This window comes from Aphis gossypii, chromosome 2 (assembly GCF_020184175.1).
Source record: "Aphis gossypii isolate Hap1 chromosome 2, ASM2018417v2, whole genome shotgun sequence".
Classification (NCBI taxonomy): Eukaryota; Metazoa; Arthropoda; class Insecta; order Hemiptera; family Aphididae; genus Aphis; species Aphis gossypii.
Window position 1 is genome coordinate 39,095,725 of NC_065531.1, and position 27,717 is coordinate 39,123,441.

The 27,717-nt window shown below is 26.1% G+C and overlaps 2 protein-coding genes across 4 annotated transcripts; both read left to right on the forward strand.

Annotated features, from left to right (window-relative positions):
• The first annotated feature begins 1,940 nt into the window (after nt 1-1,940).
• Nucleotides 1,941-17,509, forward strand: LOC114131294 (neurabin-1). Of its 3 annotated transcripts, XM_027996471.2 has the most exons (24): nt 1,941-2,375; nt 2,598-2,853; nt 5,019-5,292; nt 5,707-5,895; nt 6,422-6,608; nt 6,675-7,043; nt 7,731-7,867; nt 8,481-8,501; nt 8,568-8,711; nt 9,493-9,682; nt 9,808-9,954; nt 10,011-10,271; nt 10,805-10,972; nt 11,044-11,196; nt 11,262-11,315; nt 11,493-11,645; nt 12,285-12,449; nt 13,827-13,955; nt 14,459-14,713; nt 14,835-15,039; nt 15,404-15,556; nt 15,618-15,755; nt 15,823-15,932; nt 16,053-17,509. In XM_027996471.2, the coding sequence occupies exons 2-24, from the start codon at nt 2,598-2,600 to the stop codon at nt 16,326-16,328; spliced, it is 4,134 nt and encodes a 1,377-aa protein (XP_027852272.2). In that variant the 5' UTR covers nt 1,941-2,375; the 3' UTR covers nt 16,329-17,509. The 3 variants fall into 3 exon arrangements, with proteins under 3 accessions (XP_027852272.2, XP_027852273.2, XP_027852274.2); XM_027996472.2 differs by lacking the exon at nt 8,481-8,501; XM_027996473.2 differs by lacking the exon at nt 11,262-11,315 and having other exon boundaries at nt 1,943-2,375.
• Nucleotides 17,510-22,559: 5,050 nt separating this feature from the next.
• LOC114131327 (beta-1-syntrophin-like) lies at nt 22,560-27,044 on the forward strand. The gene is made up of 7 exons (XM_027996520.2): nt 22,560-23,091; nt 23,157-23,456; nt 23,677-23,865; nt 23,939-24,162; nt 24,576-24,924; nt 25,025-25,218; nt 26,475-27,044. Exons 1-7 carry the CDS (start codon nt 22,926-22,928, stop codon nt 26,565-26,567), a joined length of 1,515 nt encoding a protein of 504 aa, XP_027852321.2. The 5' UTR covers nt 22,560-22,925; the 3' UTR covers nt 26,568-27,044.
• The last annotated feature ends 673 nt before the right edge of the window (nt 27,045-27,717 follow it).

A 27,717-nucleotide genomic window follows, 5' to 3' on the forward strand; every position in this document is an offset into this window, starting at 1 on the left:
TTGGCACTTTTTGCCAAAGTACGAGGCTTTAATTTAAGCTATTTATAGGAAATTAATAAATGTCATGGAATTATGCCATAGTCTATGTTACAACTTACTTATCTGATTTCTTATAAATTATAAAAAAAAAACCCAAAAAATAAAAACTGTACCTAAACAAAATATATAATAAACAAATTTTCCTTGTAAAATTAAAATTTAAAATATGAAAACTTCTTTTAATTGATTTTTAATTTAAGCGTCAATTTTCAGTTATATTATAGTAGATAACAGACATGAAGAAATACTAGTAAGAAATACATAGGTAAATACTCATTTACGATGTATACATTTCATTTCTCTATAACTTATTTACTTATGTAAATGTGTCTGTACCTAGAAGATAAACGATAAACACTTTTATGGAATATGGAAATTCATTAATATTGTAATACGATTTAAGAATATAATTAGATCGGTTTTTTTATTTTTAGTAAAATAATATCATATATCATTATTATACACCGGTATACCTACCAAGTACAATTATTAATTATTATTTTCTATCAAGTTAGTTGTTTATAATTGATAAATAGTCAGTGGCGGCGGCGCGGCGCCAGGGACGAACCAGATAGGGCTATGGCCCTACTGCCCTAGCACTGAATATCTAACCTTAGACATAATCATATAGTCATTTTTCATAACCATAAAATAATAAATAATGGTATTGGTATTTGTATTTGGTCCACTGTATGTAATTAAACAATATAAATACTTCTATATTTTATTATAATATTATATGATAATTATTGATAATATTCCTAGAATAAATAATACTTCTACTTAGATTTATAATTTATTGGTTTTTATCAGAACGTATTAAGATAGTATCGTATTCGATATTAGTTACCTATTAGCTATTACCAAAGACCTGTAAACACTAAACAGTATAAACTAATGGACTGGGCGTAGAGAGAGAAACCGTCAGCCAACATAATTGAGCAAAGGAGATACAGCTAGGTACGAGTTGGGAAAACAGTGTTATAAAAATGGTTGTGAATATCCCATTTCGTATTGTTGTCTCTCTCAGTGTCTCAGTTATACTTCTAAATAAAGGCTTAAAGAGTTATTTAAAAATAGTTTATAAGACAATAACCTTTTACCTTAAAAAAATTTAAGCATCATATAGGTAACTATTGAAAAACGTGAAGTTAAGTCACTTGACATTGCTATAGTAATAAATAAGTTCGTAGATGCACATAGCAATCGTAGAATTATTTTAAAGTAGTTTTGTTATGGTGTTGTAATCATTTAAAGTTTTTAAATATAGCAATTAGCTAATTTTAATTGTTTATTTTTATTATTGACCTATTCTTTTTTTGTTGAAATCTCATTTTTGGTGGTCCTACCTTATAATTGATGGTCTCACGTTGGCCCTATCTAGCAAAAAATCCTGGCGCCGCCACTGATAAATAGTGACTGCTATTCGATATTTTGATCAATATTTGTTTATTTATAATTAATATGGTCTTAGAAGATATAAATATGTAATATAATATGAAACATGAATTCAATAAATATTGTATAATATTTTGTTTCAAAGCAAGTGATGTTAACATTTTTTACATGATGATTTTATTTTTTTATTTCAGTGACATTTGTTATCAATAAGTAAATTATAATTTTCCCAACATTCGTAGTTGAAGTTAGAGATATAATAATAATAAATTAGTGGAAATTAATAAAAATAAATTGTAAGTTTGTCATGTTATAAATTATTTTATTCAAGCATGTTTGTTTTTTTTATGTAAGATGTCGGTATTTTAATTTTTTTAATTAAATTAAGTCACTGCAAATTACAAATTGTCTATCTATATTATTCCACTATCCTACTAAGTACTAAAGTACACTCTATCTTTTATCTATGCTCTAGGCTTTTTTTCGTTATCTTAGCACTCTGCAACTTAGAAGTGAGTACTGTAGTATAGACAGTGTATTGTGTATACTCATTACTCAACTGTATACTATCAAATATAAATTGAAATGTATACGTCCGTCCCCTTGATCGAGATACGCGCTTGTTATACTTCAGTTGGTAATCTTTTCAATACGATAATGAAACTATATCCCATTTTTGTTGTTATCGGCTAATGTTTTGCTTTTGGTGTAGCTCATAAGTGTAGACTTTAGCTATACGTTGAAGTGTAGTGTTTGCAGGTCGTGGAATTCAATAACTAGTCTGTACGAGTTCGTAGAAAAATGACTTCCAAATAGGTAGATTATTCGTGTTCTACATCACGTTTCTCCGTCTTACGAACATGCACCACAAAATACAGCGTGGACATGATTCACAGAGATGTCAAAACGCTGGTGCAGTTAACAACCATTTTTAAATTGTGAGTGTTTCTAATATTGAACTAGTATTCCAATTTTTATTTTTTGTTTTTGTGAATTTCTGTATTTTCTTGTAAATTATGGGTTTAATTGTATGATTAAATTTCAGTGTTGTAGAATTTATCAGCCATCTGATGTCATTGTTTATAAGTCATTAAATGAAAATAAAACATTTCTATTGTCATGTTCACAGTATTCAATTAATATGTGATCCTAAATTATAGATGTCTACTGTAACTGAAGAGAAAAAATCGATCAGAATGGTCGGACCTAAAGTATCTCAGATCGCAAACATTTTTCAACGTCCTACTGTCACTAAAGATCCAGATATAATAGTAGTCAAGCAAAATGCTTCGCCTACATTAGATAATAAACTGCCAGTAAAAGTAGAAACCCCGAATCAAGTGACTGTTGTAAGGACAGAAAGCCATTTAGCAAGATTTAATAATGCTAGAGCTCTTTTTGAAAAATTGGGAACAGGTATGTATCATTTTAATTTAATTACAATACAATCATTATTATATAATGAAGTATGTATACAATGTATATTTGTTTTATTTGCAATTTATCTTTTTATGTTAACAACAATTTAGTACTATATTGTATTATGTGTAAGATTGTGACTAATATGCTTATAAAAATAATGAAATCATGTGTGTATTATGACAGGTATACTGGAGGATTCACCTAGTATGCTTACCCGTTTTCATCCTTTAATAATAATGTTATTTAAACCCTCATCTGGTATTTTTTTTAATATTTCTAAAACCATATTAGGTATAAATTCTCGTAACTAGTTATTGTTTTATAGGGTTACAAACTTATTTTATTTAAATTTGAATATATTTTCTGATCAGATATCCTTATCTTACTGTAAATTTTATTAAATATTTATATAGATCTAAATCAAAATTTCAACAATTAATTTCTGAATTAGAAAACAAATGTATTGGGTTAATAATCTTAAATAATATTTTGAAATATAAGATAAACATAATCCCTAGGTAATCAATTATGTAGTTACTTAAATAATGATTAGAAATTTTTAAAAGTTTTATATAGGTAATGCTAATAATAACTAATATTAATTACTGTAATTTTTAAACCATTGTAACCTCTATACCTGTAAACTAATAATTTGTTATAAAACATTTTTGAAAAAATCATTGCTTAACAAATTACAAACTAAGAGCTATAAATATTTTAAAAAAAGTTTGTATTAAAACAAAACAATCTGAATTAATTGGCTGTTATGGTGTAAACCATCTTAATACATATTTTAAAGTAAATCTTACTTAAAAATTTTAATAATCAGAATCTGCATAAATTTATTACTAAAGAAAAAATAATTGAACCACCAATTATACTCATTATATAAAGATGGTAAAGCCTATTTCTATGTAAAAAAGTGGGTAAGTAGGTAATCACTCTAATGTATAGTAAGAGTTAAGGATAGGTCATTGTAATCTTATTGGGTTTGTGAAATTTGTGTTTAATGATAAATCATTGCCTAGGAAAAACAATTTTAAGCAGAGACAATAGCCTGTATTACTAAGTATAATATATTGTCTTATATTAAAATTGCTATTAATTATTGTAGTAATTTATTTTATTATTAGTATTACAGTTTAAAATATAATTAAGCAATAGCATAAAACTAAACTAAATATTTTTTAAATACCATTGCTTATAGTAAAATATACTTTACAGCATAATATATAAAATATTTCATATATTTCAATGTAACTAAATTGTTAATCTTTGTTCAAGTATTTTATTACATTTTTAATATGTACTTAAGAGGGGGGGGTCTTTTACTACATTTTCATGTCTTAACTATGAAAATTGAACATTTTAAAAATTTTTAACTGCCAAGTATTGTACAACAAATTTAAACTATTTTGAGGAAATTATAATTTTTTATTCATTAAAAATCCTTTTAAATTTTTAGCTTTTTAACTGAATTTTTCATTATTTTATCAATAACAAAATATTTTTAAAATAAGTATAAGTTTTGTATACTCTATTCAGAATAAAGTTAATCTGCTAAACTAACGATAAACCAGCCAATGGCTTTCATCCCGGGTTCAAGAACAGAGTTGTCGGAATCTATTATTTAGATTTAGGTTTATGTTGTTTATCGCAGATGTGAGGGCCTTATGATAAACAGCGGTCAGTATAGTCTTAGATAACAGAAAAATTATTACTATTTAAAATATTGAAAATATCTTTAGTCTAATTATTAAAAAAATTACATTATGTATAGAAAATGTTAATATTTTTATAATATTATTTGTTTTTAAATTACCACAAAATATGAAAATTGATTTTATCAAAGACTGGTTTTAAGTAAATATTCACATTGTTTACAGTATTTATATATTTTTTTGTTTTTACTCATTTTAAAGAAAAGTATTGGAATTTTAACTTTTGATATCTTAATTTCATCTAATTTTGAAATTTATTATTTTTCAATATGTATATATTATTTTCTTCATAAAACACATTTAAAATTAGTTTTATTATATGAACCTTTAATTAAAATTGTTAATTTAACGTTTAAGTTTCTTTGATTTAGATATTTAATTTATATATTTCTGATAATCAATTTTCCTAATCAGTTTATACTTCTATTCTATTTATAGGAGAAACTAAACCTACTTTGTTAGAAAAAATTAAACAGAGTAATTCTCAAGACAGCATTTGTGCTAAGTCTAGATCTCCAAGTCCACCTTCAAATAATCAAAAATCTAATGGTGTTTTTGGAAGCGCACAAAGTCACTCACAATTAAATGGCAGCAAAGTAAAACCAATTAAACCTGAAAAACCTGATAAGAAACTCAATAGTCGTGAATTAATAGAAAAACAGAAAAATTGGACATCTCATTTTTCTAAATCACCACGTTCATCCAATTCTAGGTAATTATAACATACTTTAATCTATTAAAATATAGTGGCACATGATGCATATTATTTTTATTTTATTATTGAAAAATCTAAATTATATTAAATAATTTAGAAAAATTTTTTTTTTTTTAGTATGGGTAAAAAAAATATTAAATTTTACCAAATATATTAATATTTAAAATGTTATTTTTTGGAGTGATGCAGTTGAATCAGCCAATCCCAAAAAACCTTAATGATTTCCTATGTAGACAATGTGTTAAAAGTTATACTTGAGACAAGAGCTTCCTTTTTGCCCCTTCCTTTAAATGACACTTCTACTGACAATATATATTGTATAATAAACAATTTATTTTTATTCCATCAATTGATAGAATTAGATATGTTTTTATACTAATTAAGGCTTATTATTTGAATTGTAATTTCTAGATATAATAGTGATCCTAGTCCTAGTGAAGTAAAAGAGTGGATACCAAATGTTAATTCTGATGGTATTTCTCGGACTGCTTCAACCTCATCATTATACAAAAATATTTCTCATCCTAAAAGTCCACCGCCACCACCACCACCTCAAAAAGTTGATGAACATTTAAATTTAAATGATGAAGATATTAATTTGTAAGTATTTTTTCTTAAGTTGAATATTTAAATTATCCTGTTCGACTATAAAATAAAGCTATTGTGTATAAAATTTGTTTTTTTTTCAGATAATATTAAATTTCTTGATCAGATTATGATGTTTGATTGAATCTAGACATATTAGACCAGCTTTGTTAGGTTTTAATTAATTTTGGTCTAAAAAAAAAAAAAATGACTGAATAATAGGTATTTAAAATTGTATAATTACATTTGAAATGGCTCTTATTCAATCAGTTTTTATATTAGTAAAAATGAAAAAAAAAATGGATCTAGTACTTGAATGGTATCAAAATGGATGTTCCTTTTTATTATTATAAAAATTAATGTTTTTAATTACTACTCATTTTTTCAAAATACTTCTGATTCAATCCAATAATATCTGGTCAAGAATTTAACGAAAAAAAAAAACCATACTGTATATTATTAAATAAATAGTTGTATATATTTTTTAAATCTGTCTTGATTTGGTTGAATTCAACTATTTATTATACATTTATTATTTTAGAGAAAATTCTACAATAAGTAATAACCAGATACCTGAAGAGATATCTAATAAAGAAACAATAGAACTACTTTCTGGTGTTAATTATACTGATGATAAGGAGAAACATATAGAACATATTTTTGATAATGACTTAAATGCTGTAACCACAGACATAAATACTTCTGTGACTGAAGAAAATAAATTAAATGTAAGTTTTTGTATGTTTATTTTAAATGTTTGATACTTAATTATATATTTTACTTCATTATTTTAGATAAGTGAACCAGAAGTTAATAATATGACAATTTCATTAGACTTGTCAGATTCATATAAAAATCAAGAATTACCTGTTAGTTTAAATTCTACATTTAATGTACCTGTGGATCAGAATATTGAAACCATTATTAATGACATAAGTATGAATTTAAATGAAGCAAATTCTTCAACCCCTAAAGTTCAATTCAATATTGGAGATTCAGCCAATCATCCTGCGGCTACAGCCACGGTTACACCTTTAGAAAGTGAAGTTGATTCTGGATTTATTTCCTCTGAAGCCGTGACTGTACCTGAATTAAGCAAAGGGTTGATCCATTTGAATAAAAATGATAAATTTGCTGATGATGATGATGACGCTGAGGAAGAAGTAAATATGACTTATTAGTTTTGTGAATAATATTATATTTAGTACATTGATGATTGCATGATTTGTCATACTTAACAAGCAGCAGCTGTATTTATATTTTAAATGTTACCTTTATTTAAACATAATAATGAGGGGTAAAAGCAGTGCCGTAACTAGACATCATGAAGGAGGTGTGAAAACCTTAATTTAGGGCTTAAATATAGTCTTAACATTTTCAACACATCGATTTGAGGGGTTTAATAGGCGTGCGAACGAGGGTGGCTGGGTGGGCTGTTGCTCCCCTTGCGGCCTCTGGCTTTTTCTTTGATAAATGCATAGATATCTGTATTATACCTACTAGATAGAGAACATTTTTACATTTTACATGAAAAAAGTGAAACCAGTTTTAATCTAATAGTATAAATATAAAATAAATGTGATAAAGTTATTAATTGATTAAATTACAATTACACAAGAATCTTTGGTTCAGGCCTTTTTAAGGCCCCCTCCCTACAATCAAAGTCTGTGCATGCCTATGGTGTCTATATATATACTACATCGATTTGGGGCCGATGTGCAATGCACACCTTGCACACCTGGTAGTTGCGGCACTGGGTAAAAGAAGCTGTTTATGGTTGTTAATAAAATATATATATTGATTTTTTTTTCAAAACTTATTTTTTATTTATATTTTTATATATTTTTAAGAATAAACTAACTCCATTGACATTGGATCTGGGAGATACAAGTATAAATAAAACTTCAGAAAATATAATAGATATAGACTCTTCAGGACAACCTGATATGATGACACCAGATGAAGCTGAACAATTACTTAGCACAAAGTAAGGTTTAAACTTTTAATTTGCATATATTATAAAATTTTAGTTGAATGTAAAATTTCCCTACAATCAATATTATCTACATTTCTCCCGTATGACTTTAATAACTATCCCATTACTTTATATCCTTCCACTTACTGGGTATCATAATTCTTAGATATCTTGTGAAGTTATCATTTTCTTTTTTTGACTTAATTTTATTCATTACAATCTATTATGCTTTCCTTTGATGTTTTCCTTAAATATGATTCTTTTCATTTATTTTATTGTCCATACATTTTGTATAAATATATATTTCCTTGTTTCTCTCTTCTTGTCTTATCCTATTATATTTTTCTTTTACTCTGCCAACTATCCAGACATTTTTTCATTTATAACTTCTACATAAAGTACTTAAGTTGTAATTTTTAAACTTAATTTTAGTTGTTATTAGTATCATATTTATTATTTTCTTTTTTGTGATGAATTATAACCAAAATATCGAAGTACATTTCTGTTCTAGTTTTTATGTCAATATCTAATGTAAATAGTAAATACTAATTTTTTTTTTTTATTACTTTTATGATTTTATGTATTATGATTTTGGCTGCATGATAATAATTTATATTTTTTGAAGAATTTTGGAAAAAAAGAGCATGTAAGTAGTGATAATATTTGAATGAAATTTACAACTACATTTATTGAAATATATGTAATTTTTTAGTAGTCAAGATAATCTTTTGTCTGACGAAGAAGCTAAAGAAATCAAAAAATTACTATCACCTTCTGATAATGATCAATTGAATACTTCTGACTGGATGAGTGAAGTTCTTTCTATTGAGTCCAATGATAATGTCAATAATCAAAGGTTTGGTTTTTAAAAGTCACAGTTACCTTAACCTAACCTAGCCATAACATTTTTAGATAAAATCTTTTCGATGTGTAGTTTTCTTAGCTAGTTTATAGAATGCAATATATGAAGGGCTTATGTTTTAAAATTTATTAAAAAATATTTGGTTTTAATTTTCTCTGAAAAATTTTTTTTAAGCATTTGTATCACACATGGATAATAATCTTTGATTTTTTATTAAATAATAACAAAAAAAAAAAAAAAAATTAATTTTGAATTATTATATTTAATTTGTTATATTATATATTTATTATTCACTCTGTCCTTTGTCAATATTATTTTACTCAATAAATCAGAAATTGTGTATTAATGTATCTTTTAAAGAAGAGATCTATTTATTTTTCATTTGATAATGAAAAAATAGGGGAAGAAATTTTAAAATTTAAGATTTTATATATCAGGTTATATGGCAATTATTGAACAAATTGTTTTAGTTTTGGTACATAATACAGTTTTAATACAATATTCAAATACAGAATAATATGTTAATGTTTTTTTGATACAAACTTGTTTTGGAATTAACTATTTATAAATTATAATATTTACATAAATTCTATAATTAAAAAAAAAATTATATTGAAATTGTGTAAGTAATTTTATAGAATAGAAATAGGTATTTCAAACACATAATAGTAAATAAATCTGTTCTGACTACTAATTGATTTTTTTGCATCGAATTTATCTATTACAAGTACTTAATATTAAGAAAATATAATACAATTATTTTTTATTATTTTAGTCGAGAAATTAATGAAAATCACGATAATTATAATACGGATGACTTTCATGTTGATGATTCTTGGGAGCAAAGTTATGAAACAAAAACTGATTCACTATCCGCTAATAACGAGAGTGCTGAATTTGATGAATATGAAGTAGATGGTGATTTATATAAATCTAAAGAATTTATTCCTGAACCTACCAGAGAAGTAAGTTAATGTTACATATAATTGTAATAAAAACTCATAATAATTTCAAAAATCTAAAAGCAAAAGAAAACTACTTAATTAAAAAATCAAATTAATTAATGTCTTATTTCAAAATTACTCATTAGGTTTACGAAGAAGGTGGTGTGCACTATTATGAAGATGGTCATTTTTGGATGGAAGTTCCAGGATTACCAGAACGTGATTCAGATGACGAATCTCATATTGTAGTCAAACAAAATATGAAAGTGAAATTTAGTGCTGATCCGATCAAAGTATTATTTTACTATTATAATTAATTATTTATGTTATAAAATATATTTTTATTTAGGTTTATAGCACCTTTTCAATGGGTGAATATGATCGGCGTAATGAAGACGTAGATCCTGTAGCTGCATCAGCAGAATATGAATTAGAAAAACGAGTAGAACGTTTGGATTTGATGAAAGTAATTTTACTAAAAGGTCCAGAAGGTCTTGGATTATCAATTATTGGAATGGGTGTCGGCGCAGATACGGGTCTTGAAAAACTTGGTATTTTTGTAAAAACTATCACTCCTGATGGAGCTGCTGCTAAAGATGGCCGTATCCAGGTAATATTTATTCTTGGTGTAGTACAGCAGTTTCCAAACTTTTTTAATTTATGTCACCCTAAAAATAAAAAATAAATAATTGCGCTTTCCTTGAATAAATAAATAACAAATTTATAGTATTTAAAAATAACATGACTTGTGCCTCCTAAGGGAGGCGCGCCTCAGTTTGGAAACCGCTGGTGTAGTATATAATATATTTTATATTTAATTTATTTATAAGTCATGTTAGAGCACTATAGATGATTTATAGTGCCTTAGTCATGTCGGGTCGTTATTAGTTTGTGGAAATGTGTATAATTTTTATACTAAAATGTCTTAAATTTATTTAAATATACTACAGACAAAGCATAAGAACAAATAATGTAGTTACATTTTTTAGATTTCATGTATTAAATTTATTTTGTATACTTATTTGGTACACTGCTATATTTTACTATACATAAGATAACTACAATCGCTTTAATATCCAAACCGTAAATATAATAATAACTGTGAATTTTAAATTAATTTTTATTATTTCAAATTTAATTTAGGTTAATGATCAAATAATTGAAGTTGATAACAAATCTTTGGTTGGTGTTACACAAGCCTATGCAGCCTCCGTTTTAAGAAATACCTATGGTCAAGTTAACTTTGTCATTGGAAGAGAAACTGATCCTGAGAATAGTGAAGTAGCTCATCTTATTCGTCAGTCGTTAGAAGTAAAGTCATTTTTTTTTCATAACAAAAAAAAAAGGCAGAAGTAAAATACTTTTTAATATGTTAAAAAAAGGCTGATAAAGAAAGAGATACTCAACGACGTCAACTTGAACATTCGTTAAACCAAAAATTCTTTGGTAATGATCGGACAGAATCTTCTAGTGAAGATTTGAGTAAAACTGATGAAGCTGATACTGTTCAATCTTTACGCGAATTATTACAAGAAGTATGTTACTAAAATAAATATATATATTTTTTTCAATATTAGATGCACATAATTGAATTTTACAGAGCCGATTAAATGTAGCTAAAGCTGAAGACGAAGTTAGCAAACTGAAAACCAGGGTGAGAGTTTAATATCTACACTCTGGTTTCCTCTGGCTTATCTAACCAGTTGCTAACACTTTACATACTTGGTTTACTAATATTTATGAATACATTTAACATATTTAAAAAATATTTACATATTATGTTAATCATTATTTAATTTAATATTTTAATATTTATTTTTTAAATATTAAGGTAGAAGAATTGGAATGGAATGGTGCCAATAATAAAAAAGAAATTGCTGATAAACTTGTTCAATCTGGATTACACTTAAATGAATTGGATAAATGTTTATATGTTGCAAGAAGAGATAAAGAGACATATCAAGGAATGTTACAAACATCAGAAGTAATAATTTAAACTTTTAGTATTTTTTAGAATTATAAGTTCAGATATCAACAAAAGTTTACACATATTTTCTTTGAAATAAAACATATTAAGAAGAAGACAGCATGGATTCGTTGTCCCCTGTTTTTAAATCCAATCCACAATCAGCAACTCATGTTTAGCTTGGTTATTATTAAAATTAGAATAATTTGGCTTGATAAAAAAAAAATAAAAAAAATAGGGTATTATTATTAATCCAAATTTATATATAAAGTATATTAAATTTCCAGAATGATAGTATGACAACATTGACAACAAGTATTTAATTTTTTCCATAGATAATGTGTTTCATTATTTTAATAATAGGGGTTTAGTATAATTGCTGCTGTGTAATAAGTAATAACTATCAGTAAGGTATAGAAAGTGATTTTTATATGTTGAATATTTCAATTGTTTTATTATTGTATCAATAAAATTAAAGAGAAATAACCAATAAATTGTAAGTATTAATTTTTTTATTTGTAATAAATGATTTAGACCTAAAATTATCTACTTTTATTTTTCCAGTAAGATGTTAACATAAATATTTTTCAAAAATATTGACTATTTTTGAGGTAAACATTGCAAATAATTGTATATAAAGTGTATATTTTTATTTAGGAACGTTATGTCAACTTGGAAAAAAAATACACAAAATTGAAAAAAATTCTTAAGGAATTCCAGCAACGCGAAACTGATCTTTTACATCGAGAAGAATATTATTTGCAAGTATTACAAGAAAAAGACACAGAATATAATGCTTTGGTTAAAGCTCTTAAAGATCGAGTAAGAGTTAAATAATCATATATCTTAAAAGTATATTAGTTTTTCTTCTTTGTAAAATAGATTTCTATTTTAATTGTTTGAATACACAGACTAAGGTAGTGTTGAATCCAAACAATTTTTCGGGGAGGGGGGGGCGTTTTTCTTTTTAAAGTCAGTCTTCCATGCTCTATGCATCACTGATTATATCTGTGATTTCTTATCACTTGTCTTTTTAAGTATAACTTTGATTTTGTTTATTTTTAACAAGTGGTCCGAGTCACAGTCCTCTCCTCATGCAGTTCTTATATTAATACTATGTTTGTAAATCTTGAGTTTATCAAATACCTTTGTGTGGGAACATGGTGCTCTTTTTTCTAAGATCTCTTTCTGTAACAAATGTTATGAGTATATTCATTATTATTTGATAATATATATTGACTCTTAGTGCCCATAATGAGTTTGAGATAGTTTATCCTCCCAATTTTTGTATTAAAAACTTGGGTTACTCTTTTATTCTGGCCCACAAGAGATCATTTCTAGGCGGCGACCAAAATTTGTCCATTCTCGCGCATTCCCACCACTAAACTTTTCAAAAGACTGATCACCAACAACATGTGCAGCCAACACTGTCGCCGCTCTGCTATTGCCCACCTATTTGTATGCGCGAAGAAGTAGTGCTCTCTTGTGGGCCAGAGTATAGTTAGTACTCTAAATAACTTTTTAAATAATCTGGCCTTTAATGTCAGTACTGTGATTCTCATTTCTCGGGTTGATTACTTTAAAATCTTTTATAGCATTAATATATGCTCTATTTGCTGCAAAACCACTCCTTCATACCCTCCTGTCATAGCATGCACCATAGAATGGTAGTGTTTTTTAATTGAAATTGATCTGATCCAGTATCATTCTAACTTATTATTTATTATAATTTGAAAATTTCAAGCATATATTTTTCTGTCTCATCTGATAATATCCTGCATGCACCAAGTTTAAATAAAATTTGAATAGTCCAAGTACCAATATGTAAAGCTAAGTTTCAATTTTCCAGTATTAAGTCTAATTATCCACTATTCTCTAGCATAATAGTTGTATCACTTGTATCCCGAGTACAGTTGTTTTTTGTAAGGCAAGGTTGTTAACTCTGCACTTAACTCCTAATCTGGAGGGACCGGCCTACTCCAACCACTTAAGGGTTATTGCAGTGCATTCTGAGTCCACTACCGATCGGAATGTCACATTTCCAACATCAAATAAAAGTATATTAGTGTATTTTAAAAATATTTTGTTATGGAATATAATATTCTTTCCATCTATTTTTTCCTATAAATTGTATGTTATTAGTGTATGATATAAGATTAAAAATAGAAAATTTTATTTTTATTTAAATTTTGTATCTAGGTAATACAAGTTGAACATGAATTATTAGACACTCAACGACGTGCTGGTTTTCCGGTCCAACTACCTCAAAATACTACTAGCACTAGTCATTATTTAACTACTTTGACACCACTTGTCAAAAAAACAAAAGTTAGTACTTTTATAAATACAGGTAATATAGAATATTATATAGGTTATTTCTGAAAAACTTAGTAAATTACAGTTCATAGTATATACTATTCACAATTAATTTTTTTTTTCTGCATAATTCTTATTTTATTTTACTAGAATATTATATTAATTTAAAAATTTGTTTTTATACAAATTTATAATATTTAGATGTGTTAATATTCAATCAAATGATTAATTATTTTAAACAATATCAGTGATTTTTTTTTTCATTAGATGTGCAAGTTATTTTTCCATGTATATGTACATACTTTCCTTTCAGAGCCATATTTAGTTTTGACAGTGTGATAGCATAAAGTGGCAAAATTAGAAGGGTGCATAAGGTTTAAAAATTAAAATTTGATTAGAGAGAAAGGTGCCAAAATAAATCTTGCACTGAGTGTTGAAAGAGTTAAAGCTGGGCCTATTTCCTTATATTAAGAAAAATTATATAAAATTATTTATTTTTCATATGATTAATTTAGATTAGTCCTGTTTTGCCATTACTTCAACAACTAGGAGCTGATTTATCAGAAACAGAAGACTGCTTTGAAGATGAAAAAGTTGCTACTGTTGAACGAAAATTACCTGTAAAAGAAGAGTTAGATCGTGCTGTTCCTCCACATGAACTTTTAGATGTATCTTTATCAAAGAGTAAAGCTGAATTAGCTGCAAGAGGTCTTGTTACACGACAGTTGCCAACCAATGCTATTCGCAAATCTTTATCCAATAGCAGCTTAGTTAGTATTGTAATATAAATTGTCATAATTAAATACTTAAATAATATTATTTCTGTGCATTATCAAATGTATTATTAAAGTTATTATATTGTATATTTTAATCTAAAATATTGTATATTAGGATTACAATAATGAAGAAGTAAATCGTACTGAAGACTCAATAGCTATAGAATCTACTATTGAGTTAAAAGATGTATCAAATGTTGAAACTGTTGTTCAAGAACAAAAACAAATGCCACAGTATGCATCTGTTCAAAAACCACCTCATCATCATCAAACTGATCAATTTTTGGCTCGTATTCAACAATCAACACATTGCCGTAATTGTAAGTATACTGCTAATAATGATAAAAAATATATATAAAATTATTTAGTTTAACATCATTCAATAATACACGTATAATCGCATAACAATTGAATTTATAATTTAAAAAAAGTTATTATGTATATATTTAACTGTTACTGTCTACCTCATATGTTTACGATTACATTTACGATTATTGCTGAATTCCAGGTATAATATAGTATTATATTATTAAAGTAAGATTATTAAGATAAAGTTTAATCATTATCATCGTTCAATCGGTAGGAAAGACTTGTTAGATGCTAAGTGTATGGTAAACTGTATTTATAAGAATACCCAACGTATTAAGTTTTTTAAAACTAATAAAACATTGTGTGCATCTCTAGTAAATGGTCCTCCACCATCATTAGCTGAGCAGCTTAAGATTGTACTTGCTGAACGTGAATCGCGTTTGTCAGAATCAAACAGTATATACTCCTCTGATCATAACAGTTCAACAAGTTCATTTGCTGATGAAATTAGGGAAGCTAGCTTAAATTGTGAGTTTACAAATTAGGATGCTTAAAAGATTGTATAACTAATAATTTTTGTATGATTTAGTGAAAAAAGCCAATACTCAGTGGCAGCATGCTAACCAGTTGCCTCAAAGTTCCCCATCATCAGTATCATCATCTGAAAGTGTATCACCTGGCCATTATGCTTCTGATTTAAATAACTCTAAAACAATTGGATCAACTGGTATAATTAAACTACTTTTTAAGACTCATTAAATTATATAATTTATTAAAATGATTTATTTTTTTAGATTCAATTGACATATGGACTCCTCCTCAATCTGCTGATAGTTCAATTACTGAGCGTAAAAATTCTCATGTTTGGCACAATGCACCTGTACACGAATGGTCTAAAGAACAAGTAAGAACTTCTTATTACTCATTTTTTTTTTTTTTAATTATTGTTGAAATAATATAATTCACACGTGTAGTTTCCATTTTGTGTTGTCTTATATTTTATAGTGCAATTTATTAATTTTAGGTATGTCAATGGTTATTGGCCTTGAGCTTGGAACAGTATATATCAAAATTCATGGAACATCAAGTATCTGGTATTGGTCTTTTGAATTTAGATACTAAAGACTTCAAAAATTTTGGTATTATTGGAGATGACAAGAATCGACTTAAGCGTAAACTTAAAGATCTTAAAGCTCAAGCAGAAAAAGAAAAACGTCATACTGAAAAAGAGAGAAAAGAAAAAGAACGATTACAGAGAAAAGCTGAAAAACTAGCTGAAAAAGCTAGTAAACGTAAATAAATTTTACCTTAAAGTATTTTTGTCTTTGACTTCTAGTCTTTAGTGTAAGTGTTAAGTTTTTTCTAAGGAAAAAAAATTCACAATTATTCAATGTAACATTTTGTACATTAACTAATGTATACTGTATAGCAATTATATAATTTCCCTCTTAAGATATCTTTAATTCCTGATACGTCTGAAGCCTACTTATTAACAATTTTTCATGAGTAGAATCAAATATATTGCTCATTATATTTAAGTACTTAATTTATTAGCAGTATTAGACAAAAATTGTGTATACTATTTATTTATTTTTTATTGTTTGGTAAAAACATTCAACATTTTTTTTTTATAGTTCAGCATTTTATACTGTAGAATTTAGATAATACTAATATACTAGGCTTTATAATTTTTTGTTTTATTTAAAAATAAGTATAACTTAATGTTTGTTAATAATACTATTCAAAATTTATTTTCTTATTATCAGTGAGTAAAAAATTCATTTTTAAAGGAAATTTTTACCTAAATTAGGTATCCTGCTTTTCTAGTCGCTCTATCTACTTAACTTATGTTGAAAAAATACTTATTGTATTTAAAATTCATATTATCTTGTTTTTTTTATATTATTTACTAATGATATAATTTATACATTTTTAATTCATTTTAGTAATTGATTGCAATAATAAATCATATGCTCAGTTACCGTTACATTAAACTAAATTTTTTTGAGGATTGTACCTATATTCATAAATATCCGAATTCGCTAAAAAAAAAACATTGATGTATACAATACTCATTTTAAAATATTATTCTTTGCATTCCTCAAGTTTTAAAATAAAAAATATCCAATGCATTAAAATCTTTATAGTAATTATTCAATTATAAGTAAATTAGATAGAATTCAATTAACATTAATTAATCATTAATGTAATAGGTTATAAATGTTAAAAATTATCTAAATTTTTTCGATAAATTAATTTTATGATCATTTTATAATTATTGTTTATTAATACCATAACATTATTGAGTAATTTGTTATACTTAAGACACTTTTTTTATGTAACTTGTTTTTAGTTTTTTTTTTTAATTTTGTATTTTAACATTTTTCTTAAATTAAAATGTAAGATCAATGTATTATACATTTACAATCATTGAAGTATATCTTTAAGCATGTTTAAATAAAAAATATGGTGTTATTTGTATTAATGTATCCTAATTTGTTATCCAATGTTAACAAGGGCTAAAATATTGCCCATTTTAAGACATTTTAATAATGTTTAACCTATAAAAGTAAATTTAATTTCCACCAGTATTGAATTAATTTAAATTCCATACATTATATTATAAAAATAGATATTTTTCTATTGTTAGGTGTAGTTAGGGAAATTGAGTATTTCACTTTATATGCATTATCAACATAGATCATTAACTCTTGAAAAGAGTGGTCAAGTAGGTAATGCTCAGCTTAACATTAGATATTGAGTGCATCTCAGAAATATAGTAGGTCACTATAATAGATGTATTAAATTTGAACCCATTAATATTTAATAGGTATCATTATACATGAAAAACGATTCTGATCGTAAATTATGAAATCATATACAGAAATTACCAATTTAAGCAACTAGTGTGTTTTTTAAGTTTCTACGAGTAGTAATTTTTAACTACAATAAAAATCTAAAATTATAAGAAAGTAAATCGTTATTTTACGCGTGAATTTTGGATTACGTAAAAATTTAAATTGCCTATAATTTTTTTTTAATTGGCCAACGTTCAAGTTCTTTTATAATTAATGTAAGCCAAATTTATGGAAAATCTTGAATTATATTTTCAACTCTTATTGCTACTTATAGAAATTTTTTTATAAATTTTAACTAGGTACAAAATAATTTTCAAACATTATGATTTTGACGAATTTTTGTCAATATTTGAACTTCAAATGCTAGTAAAAAAAAAAATTGTGCCTATGTATTCTTATAATTTTTGAAACACTACAAGACTGACTAACTTAATTATTATAAGAAACAATATTAATTTTTTCAAATATTTTGACTCAGCCAAAAAAATTTTTATCGATATTTATTTAAAAAAAAAAAACTAACAAAAACAAATTTTTCAAATGCCTACAAATAGAATTTAAATAAGCGAAATATTTTGAAAATTAAATTATATTAAAAAAATTTTAAGTATCTATAACATAAACTTTTTGAATAATAACAAATATTGGAAATCGTTTGAGGATAAATCATTGTTGTTACGCAATTTCGTAAAAATTTAAACGCTCATAGCATTTTTCCTATAATGAGGCTTCAAGTTTTCTTTGAAGCTATTTGAAAGAAAACTTAGTGTTGAATTTTTTAACCTTAAATATAAATACAAAAAATTTTATGAATTTTCATCTACAAATTTTTCTTTTTTTTATGCACATTTTCGCGATTATGACTTATTTCGTAAAAATTTGAACTATAAACATTTATAAAAAAAAAAATTATAACGATTTTTGATGTTTTTTAACTACAATAAGAACGACTTATAAGAAATATATACAATTTTCAAGTTTGAGCATTTAAAATTTTTTTATTGATGTTTTATAAACTAATTACTTAAAAAAAATAAAAAATTTCAACTGTCTATAACTAGCTCAACAAAAATAATATAGGTATATAATATTTTGAAAATGTAACTGTATATAAATAACACTAATATAAACATTTGGGTGAAAACTTTAAGTATTTAATTCAAAATCATTTTTTATTTCGTGTATTTTAAGTTTTACGGGTGTATGCATTTTTTCATTTTTTATTGTACTCCGATAAAAAACTTTAAACAGTTTAAACAACGATTTTGGATTCATTATGAATAACACTATAAGTATACTTTGTGAGAAATATATACTTTAATATTTTCTGAATCACAATGTTTAGTTTGGTGTATAAAAAATAGCATTGTAGCTAATGGACGGAGTACTTAAGTCATGAAACAAACTTAAAATCTAGAATAAAATGAAGATTACATTTTAAAAATATGGAACAATAAAAAAGAGTATGGTCAAGTGAATAACGCTCTGCTGAATAGTAGGTCATTATAATTGATGTATTAAATTTAAATCCAATGAGAGGTATCATTGTATATACGAAAAACGATTCTGAATGGGAATAATTTGTCAGCCTAAGATATTATTTCCAGTGGTTCAGTGGTTGGTAAAAAAGGTCGTTTATGTTTTAATGGCCTTGAATGTTCTAATGGAGAAATTTAAGTTTTTTTTTTATAATTATTATTATTGTAAGCCAAAATTATAGAAAATCTTGTATTACATTTTCAACTCTTAGCTATACTTATACAAAAATATGTATGAATTATACCTACAAAATAATTTGCAAATATTCATGATTATGGCGAATTTTTGTCAATATATGAACTATAAAAGACACCGACTCATCCCAGATCGCACCGGCTCACTCCGGACCGCACCACCTCATTCCGGACGATGGTTATAGAGATTCTGACTCAAGGAGTAAGCGGTCAGGGTGCGGCAAGCAGCTGAAACCAACGCAAGGTAACACGCCAGTCCGGGTTTCGAGGGTGGCGGGCTTAGGCCGGCCCGTAAAGAGAATGTGGCAATACGAGATGTCTAGATGACGGCTTAAGCGAGTCCGTGAACAGACTCCGTACGAATTGTCTAGGATGGTGGACTTATTGGTTTACTTATTAAAAAAATAATAATTTTATTAATTTGAAAAGCTTTTGTACATATGACTTCTTATAATTACGTTCTATCTATGCAAACAATGTAACAATATACTACTGGAGAAACAAAAAATATATATTAAAAATGTTATAACAACAATTTAAAACAATATTTACCAATTAGTTCTAAAAAAAATATGTATGTTCAATAAAATAGTATTAATTCAATTTTAATAATATTATGTGTCAATTTCACAATAGTATTCAACGTTATAAAGACCTAAATTTTGATGATTGTTTATTGATAACGTAGATATTATTATGGATATTTGAGGGTGTTATTTTAAAATACTACATTTTTAATATTTTAATGTGATTCGTTTTTGAGTTATAACACTTATAACCATACAAAAAAATCGATTTTTTTTTTTTAAACTAATAATAATATTAATAATGCACCAAGGATATTCACTTTGCCATCAGAAATTACCCTTGAAGCTTTAAATTGAAGCATTAATTTGATAAGTTATTGCATACACGTACAAAAAAAAACACATATAGTATCATTGTAAAATCAAAACATTTATCACTTCGTTTAGAATTTAAAACCCATGATAGAAATAAATAAACCTAAATAAACTCAATAATAATTCATCATATTCTTCATATTTGCTTCGTGGTTTAGAAGGTATGCATTGAGTTATTATCGATAGTATATTTTTGTTTTTTAAGCATAAATTGTATTTACTTACTACTAACTGTTTAATTTCCGGTTGTTTATTTATTTATTTGCTGCCCAATAGTAGCAACCAATGCAACGCCATTAATCATATAGCAATTATTAGCATCATTAATAGTCAATCATTTCATATTTATTTTATTACATTTACAAGACTGTAACCTCTGCAATTCTTTTTTAATATTCAATGAAAAAATAATATGGTAGATAGATATATTATAATGGTAGTATGATACCCATTATTAATGACTATTGACTTGTGAGTTGTGGACTGCGTTTACTACTCTTAGTGATTTTAAATGTTGATTAAATTACTTGAATGTATAAAACTAAATATTATTTTGTTTTTTATTTTTTTATTGTTTAAAATCAAATTTCGAATCATCATTAATCGCTTTAATGCTAATGCTAAAATTAATCTAATATAGTCAATATAGTATATATTTATATCTAAATAAATATGTATTATTTGTTAATTATTATTTAATTACCTATTTACTTATTTCAAGTTTTTGGTACATAAAAAAAAAAATAACAAAGCTGAAAGTGTAGGTTTGAAATAACACATTTTTAGAATTTTATTTTGTTCAGCAATTGTGATGAAAAGAATAACCGTGGTTACTTGGTACAACTGGTACAAGTAATTATTTACTTATACCCATGATAGGTAGTACCTATGTTTATTTTATCATGCTTATACCTACCTTAGGCTACCTAGTTAATTTTAAACGTGAGTATTATTTTAAATTTTCATTAGATACATAACTAAATTAACTGTTTATTGAATGCTTGACGGATGACGATAAAATAACTCATGGTCGTAGTATAATTATTATCCATATTAATAATTTATTGGTATTATATAAAATATAAATTATTTTAATTGACTAATAAAGCGTAAACATCTCTACCGTCTCATAAAATATCGACCATCGGGCTGTATAATCTAAGATAATAATAATAATCGGTCGTGCCGGGTGGCGTACTGGCACAGAATAGAATAATCATAGTATAGAATATAGATGATCACAGACATACATAAGACAATAAAATTAATGTAACAAATTGTTTTAATTGTCTGTCTACAGAACACGGTTACAGCCTACAAATATCATACATTTTATTCACAGATATAAAAATAAAACACATAATATTATAATGAATGTGTAGATCAGTGTTTCTTAAACTGTGTGCCGCGGAGTTCAATTGAGGATTCCGCTTGTAGTTGATGTTGCCGTTTATAATCATTTTTTGTGTACCTACCTTAGATCATCCAAGGTACCTATACCCTCCTTTTTTAATATAATTTTTATAGGGGTTCCGCATAAAACAAGTATTTTTGTTTAGTGTTCCGCAGTGGCGTATTTAGGGGGACAATTTCCTCGGGTAGCACTTTTTGGGGGCAGTACATATTTTAACTGGAAGGTTTTATTTTTCAACTGATTTAAACAGTTGTAAAAACAAAAAAAATTATGTTCCCAGGGCAGCAAAATCCTAAATACGCCTCTGATGTTCCGTGATTTCCAAAAATTTAAGAAACTGTCATAAAGTACAGACTTTAGAATCGATAAACTTTAATGACTCTATTTCTATGCCTACGAATCACCATTAAAGATGGGCGGTAGACATAATTACATTACAATATAATAGTGTAATACCGTATTACTGTATCTATATTCTATATCTTATAATTTATTTTAATAATATTTATAATTAGTTCGTGACTGGCCAATACGGCCGCTACCACTTATCAGTCCAAAGGTTTAGATGGGATTCTAATGATAACGATAACATTTCGATTTTCGTAAGGAAATGATTCAGTTCACAGTTTGTTGTTGACGTGTAGATAGCGGTTAACGTGGTTCGCGTAACTGATTACTGAATGTAACCCACCTTATACATAAATTATTTAGGCTAATTATTGTTGTGAAAGTTTTGAACAGTTTCAAAATAGGTGCAATGCATGAAATGTTGTTTTAATAACACGTTAACGATCAGACTTCCTCATAAATGCACGAGAATAACCATTATGTCTAACTAATAATATTAACGTCTTATTGTTTACCTGTGCTCGTAAAATCAAACGTAAACGTAAAATGTTATCCTTCATATTTATTGGTCCGCGCAAATGTTTGTTTTTGAAATGAGATGAGCATTAAATATCTTTCGTTCAAAAAATTAGATTAATCAGCATGAGTACAATTGGTTATGGTCGTTCCAGTGCTCTGGAAACGTATGTGCGTGGCCAATGGTATAAGGTATATGTAACGTTGGAAGATGATTATATATGCATAAGCTTGGATGAAACCTATGAGAATTGTACACCTGTTAATGGATCTTTAAATAACAACACCTTAGGTAAAAATTTTCAATTTTACCTTAATTTTTAGTATTGTATTTCTGTACAATTTATTTGTTGATAGATTCTTCGGGAAGTCACATTGATTGTGTTGATGTACCAGATTCTGTAGCTAACCAGAAACGTCTCATACGTGTAGTAAAGACAGATAGCAATGGCTTGGGAATTTCCATTAAAGGAGGACGTGAAAATAAAATGCCAATTCTTATATCTAAAATATTTAAAGGAATGGCTGCTGATCAAACTGAGCAGCTTTATGTAGGTGATGCTATACTATCCGTTAATAAACAAGATTTAAGAGAAGCTACACATGATGAAGCTGTTAAAGCACTTAAACAAGCTGGAAAAATTGTTGAACTAGAAGGTTAGTGTGGAATTATTACTCTGTATTAATATATTGTTTATTTTATTATATTTTATAAACTAAAATAATTAGAGCAATTTAAAAATAGGTGCTTACCTACATTTTTATACAATAAGTTAAACAACAAAAATGATAACTTTTTAACTTATAGTGTTTTTTACTAAAAATATTTAAAACATGAAATAGGTATAAATCTTAGAATCATTCATTATAATTTTAGTTAAATATTTGCGGGAAGTAACTCCATATTTTAGAAAAGCCACTATCATATCAGAAGTTGGATGGGAATTACAACGAGGATTTCTATCATCAAATTCACCAATTCATCGCTCTCCACAAAAGCCTGATGCTCGTTATTTACCATTGCAACTTTGTTGCTTAACCAGAAATTATAAGCATCCTGATCCTGGTATTTAATTTAGTATAATAATGTTAATTTTTCATTGAAAACTTATAATTATTAATTTGTATATGCCTTTCAGAAAATAAAACTATTGAATTACATTCACCCGATGGTGTACATTGTTGTATATTAAGAACTCAAGAAGCCAGTGAAGCTACTTGTTGGTTTAATACTCTTCACTGCGCTTTAAATGCTTTATCATTAAAAGCATTGCATGATGCCAATAAAGTATTAACAAACATAATGCCTGTACTTGGTCAAATTCATCATATTGGATGGTTATTTAGGGTTAATAAAAATGAGGTTAGTTTATTTTGTTTTATTTTTCTAGTTCTTGATATTGTTAAAATAATGTCATAGACGAACAAGTAGTAGTCAAAATTTATATTATATAATCTGATTTAATGGTAATCACTTAAGTCTTTTACAAATGTATAATAGAAACAAAGTAAGTTTTAAACAAACATAAATTTAAAACTATATTCATGTTCTATAGAATATAGATACTTCAAATTTGGACTAAATCAAATTACAATTTTCTTTTAAAAGTTAATTTTTATTATTATTTTGAATTTTAAACAAATTCATGTGATGTGATTCATATAAATAAATAATTTACTCAATGTGCTAGAATGTTCATAACTATTAGATAAATTTTAATATCTTTTTCAATATTTATTGATATATTATAAATTAGATAATGTTTAATTTTTTAGAACGGTTGTTTGCGTAGCATAAGTTCAGAAGAAGAATTCACAGTAAATGACAAATGGCAATCAGTATTTGGAGTGGTTACTAGTAAAGAATTACGACTGTATGAAGTTGCCCCCTGGAGTCCAGATGCTTGGTCTGCTCCACTCTTTGTTTGTCCACTTTTATCTACGAGGCTGATGAATTCATCACGTAACTCAGATTTAATCACATTTAGCTTAAGATGTGGTACAGAAGAAGGTATCATTACTCATCGGTTTAAAGTTGATACACAAAGAGACCTTGCCAGTTGGGCAAGAGCTGTAATTCAAGGTTGCCATAATTCCGTTGCGAATAGAAGAGAAGTAAATTGTCGTAAGTATTATAATACTTAATGTATTAGTTGACATAGAAAAAAACTAAATTATTTTGTTTATATTATTTATAATTTTAAACAAAATGTACTTATTATTAGGATGTTTATGGCATGGAAAACCAGCACAACTATCAATTCACTATGAAAATGGATTTACACTAATTGAATCAAAAACTGGATCTGTAGGCCGTGAACCAAAGAAATTATGGAGTTATCCATTTGATAGATTAAAAATGTCTTCTGATGATAATAACAGATTACTATGGCTGGACTTTGGTGATAGCGTGGATATAGTAAGTATTAATTAATTGATTATATTATAGACATATAGTTGAAGGTGTTGGGTTGGGTTTTGAAATAATTTGTATTGGACTATTATTAAAACAACAATAATTTATATTTATTAACGTTAATGACAGTTAGTTATTAGTTATAACAATTTATGCAATGTTACATTTATTTTGTGGTCTATTTTAGAAATGAATGGTGCTTTTATCCTACACTCTTCAGGAATTAGGTAACCTTTAAGCATGTTGATAAAGAGAAACAATTTTTGTTTTAATTACACTTTTTTTTACATTTATAATCTGTGTTTATATGTTATTCAATAAGTTAATTAAATGGTATTTATATGACGAAAAGAGCAAGACGTCTGTTTGAGACATCCCATGGAAAATGTTTTTAAAGATAGTGTAGTACTTACTTAAAGCAGATCCTTTTTAGGTGCCTAGATGAGTTACCTAAAAATTGCTTTGATGAAAGATGAGTGATAATAGGATTTGTGTGAGTATTGAAAATTTTTTTTTTGTTCATAAGCATTGTAAGTTTACTTAAAATTGGGATGTCTTTGTATAGTTTAATGTTGGTGATATACCAGGTTGAAATGCCTGTATGGTTTTATTTTTGCGCGGTATGGCTAAGTCCTAAAGTTAAATAGTACCATATAATATTTTGTCTTGGAAGAACCATATAGATTGTTTGTTTAGGTTTCTATAAAAGTTAAGGATGGAGTAAAGGTCTAAAACGACGAAATGTTGAATTGAGTGCTTTATGTTTGTTTTTTATGTGAGGACCCAAGTTAGATGTTTATCAAGTATTAGGCCCAGATATTTAGTTTGTATAGAAACTGAAATTTACGTATTTTAAATAAAGGTTACAAGGAGACATACCAAAGAGCATAGGTTGAAAGTAATTTCATTGGAGTAAATTACACTTATTTTCAATTTTAAATATTTAATTAGTAATTCAGTTTGGAATCATTTTTAAAATGTAATGTTACTATCCTTTAATGAAATACTTTGAAATAATCACAGATATTTTACAATAATAGGACCTTCCTAATGTATGAAAAATATGAAGTCATGAGAAATTAAATTTATGGCGTTTTGTTTTAATCATAAATATGCATTAATATGCAAAAGTTAGGTATAAATTTAAGTTAACGTTTTTGATGAAGAAATAACGCTATAGTGTACTATTTATTTATTTATCCTATTTTATTGTAACAAATTATGAGGCACTATACTAATATTAAATTTATTAATTTTAGGAAATAGACTTGGAGTGTAGTCCAAAACCATTAGTGTTCATTTTACATAACTTTCTATCAGCTAAAATTCATCGGCTCGGTTTGTATGCATAATTTATTGAAAATATACTTTAATTTAAATGGATAAATGTTAAATTTATAAATTATTTTCACGCTATCTGATTAAAACTAAGAATTATTCCACTGACTTTTTAAATTAATATTAATATTTGTTATAATTGCATTTATTGACCCTAAACTTTAAGCTCAATAACAATTACATATTTTTTAATTTTAATGTAGAATACAAATGTATTATTTAGTTTTGTTGAATTAAATTATTATTGGTAGTGGAATGTTATAGTTATTTAAGTTAAAATGTTAATGTGTAAGTTTTTTTTTAAAATTATTACAATGTAATTAAACCTAAATTAATTTCAAAGTAACAGGGTGCTGTGGCACCGTAACATGCACACACATTCCTACACTTGAAATATGGTAACTTGTCTGTGATAATTCGTTTTTATTTCGTTAAAAATGTAAATGCTATTGTGTATATCGTATATGTGTGTGTGTTAGTGTGTCTTATGTGTCAAATTTGTTTTTATCAAAATAACAGTGTCAATTTTTTTTACTTGAGATTTAAAGAATCACAAATAATTGCTAGTAAATGTTTTTTTTTTAAATATTATAAAACATTTATAACCATTCTACTTGTATATTAATATAAATTAATTTTATCATTAATATTGACTGCTGTTAAAAAATTGTCTTTTATTGTATTATTATTTTGTTTTATATATATATATATATATATAGTCATTGCACTTATAACTTGACTACTATAAATGAGTCAAATTCAACATTTATTAATTAATTTAATATAACAATCAAGCTTTTTTTTTGGCATTTTTATTAATAACAATACAACTAACATATATTATATCATAGGTAAATATATCATTTATGGTAGTATAAATTTGTTATACCATAAAATGTTAATTAAGTTAGCTGGATTGTTTTTTATTATTATTATTCGTTAAGGTTAATTTTGTTTTATTGATGTATAAAATAATTACTTTAGTATTGTTTGTTAATCTTTGATTTAATTACACTTTTTAGATTTTTTAATTATTTTTATGTTTTATATAAACTATAGTTAAATCAATTTTTAACAATTTTAACAAAATATACTTAATCGTTAAACAATGTAATCAATTGAGAAACAAAAGTAAATACAGCATTTGGAAGTTGATATTTTCAT

Bases quoted from the DNA above. Each gene is read 5' to 3' on its own strand.
- LOC114131294 (XM_027996471.2), top strand. From the start codon at position 2,598: ATGTCTACTGTAACTGAAGAGAAAAAATCGATCAGAATGGTCGGACCT. The intron at 7,868-8,480 runs GTAAGGTTTAAA...TATTTTTTGAAG, and splicing joins GAACAATTACTTAGCACAAA to AATTTTGGAAAAAAAGAGCA. The intron at 14,714-14,834 runs GTTAGTATTGTA...ATTGTATATTAG, and splicing joins CTTTATCCAATAGCAGCTTA to GATTACAATAATGAAGAAGT.
- LOC114131327 (XM_027996520.2), top strand. From the start codon at position 22,926: ATGAGTACAATTGGTTATGGTCGTTCCAGTGCTCTGGAAACGTATGTG. The intron at 23,866-23,938 runs GTATTTAATTTA...TATGCCTTTCAG, and splicing joins TTATAAGCATCCTGATCCTG to AAAATAAAACTATTGAATTA. The intron at 24,925-25,024 runs GTAAGTATTATA...ACTTATTATTAG, and splicing joins TAGAAGAGAAGTAAATTGTC to GATGTTTATGGCATGGAAAA.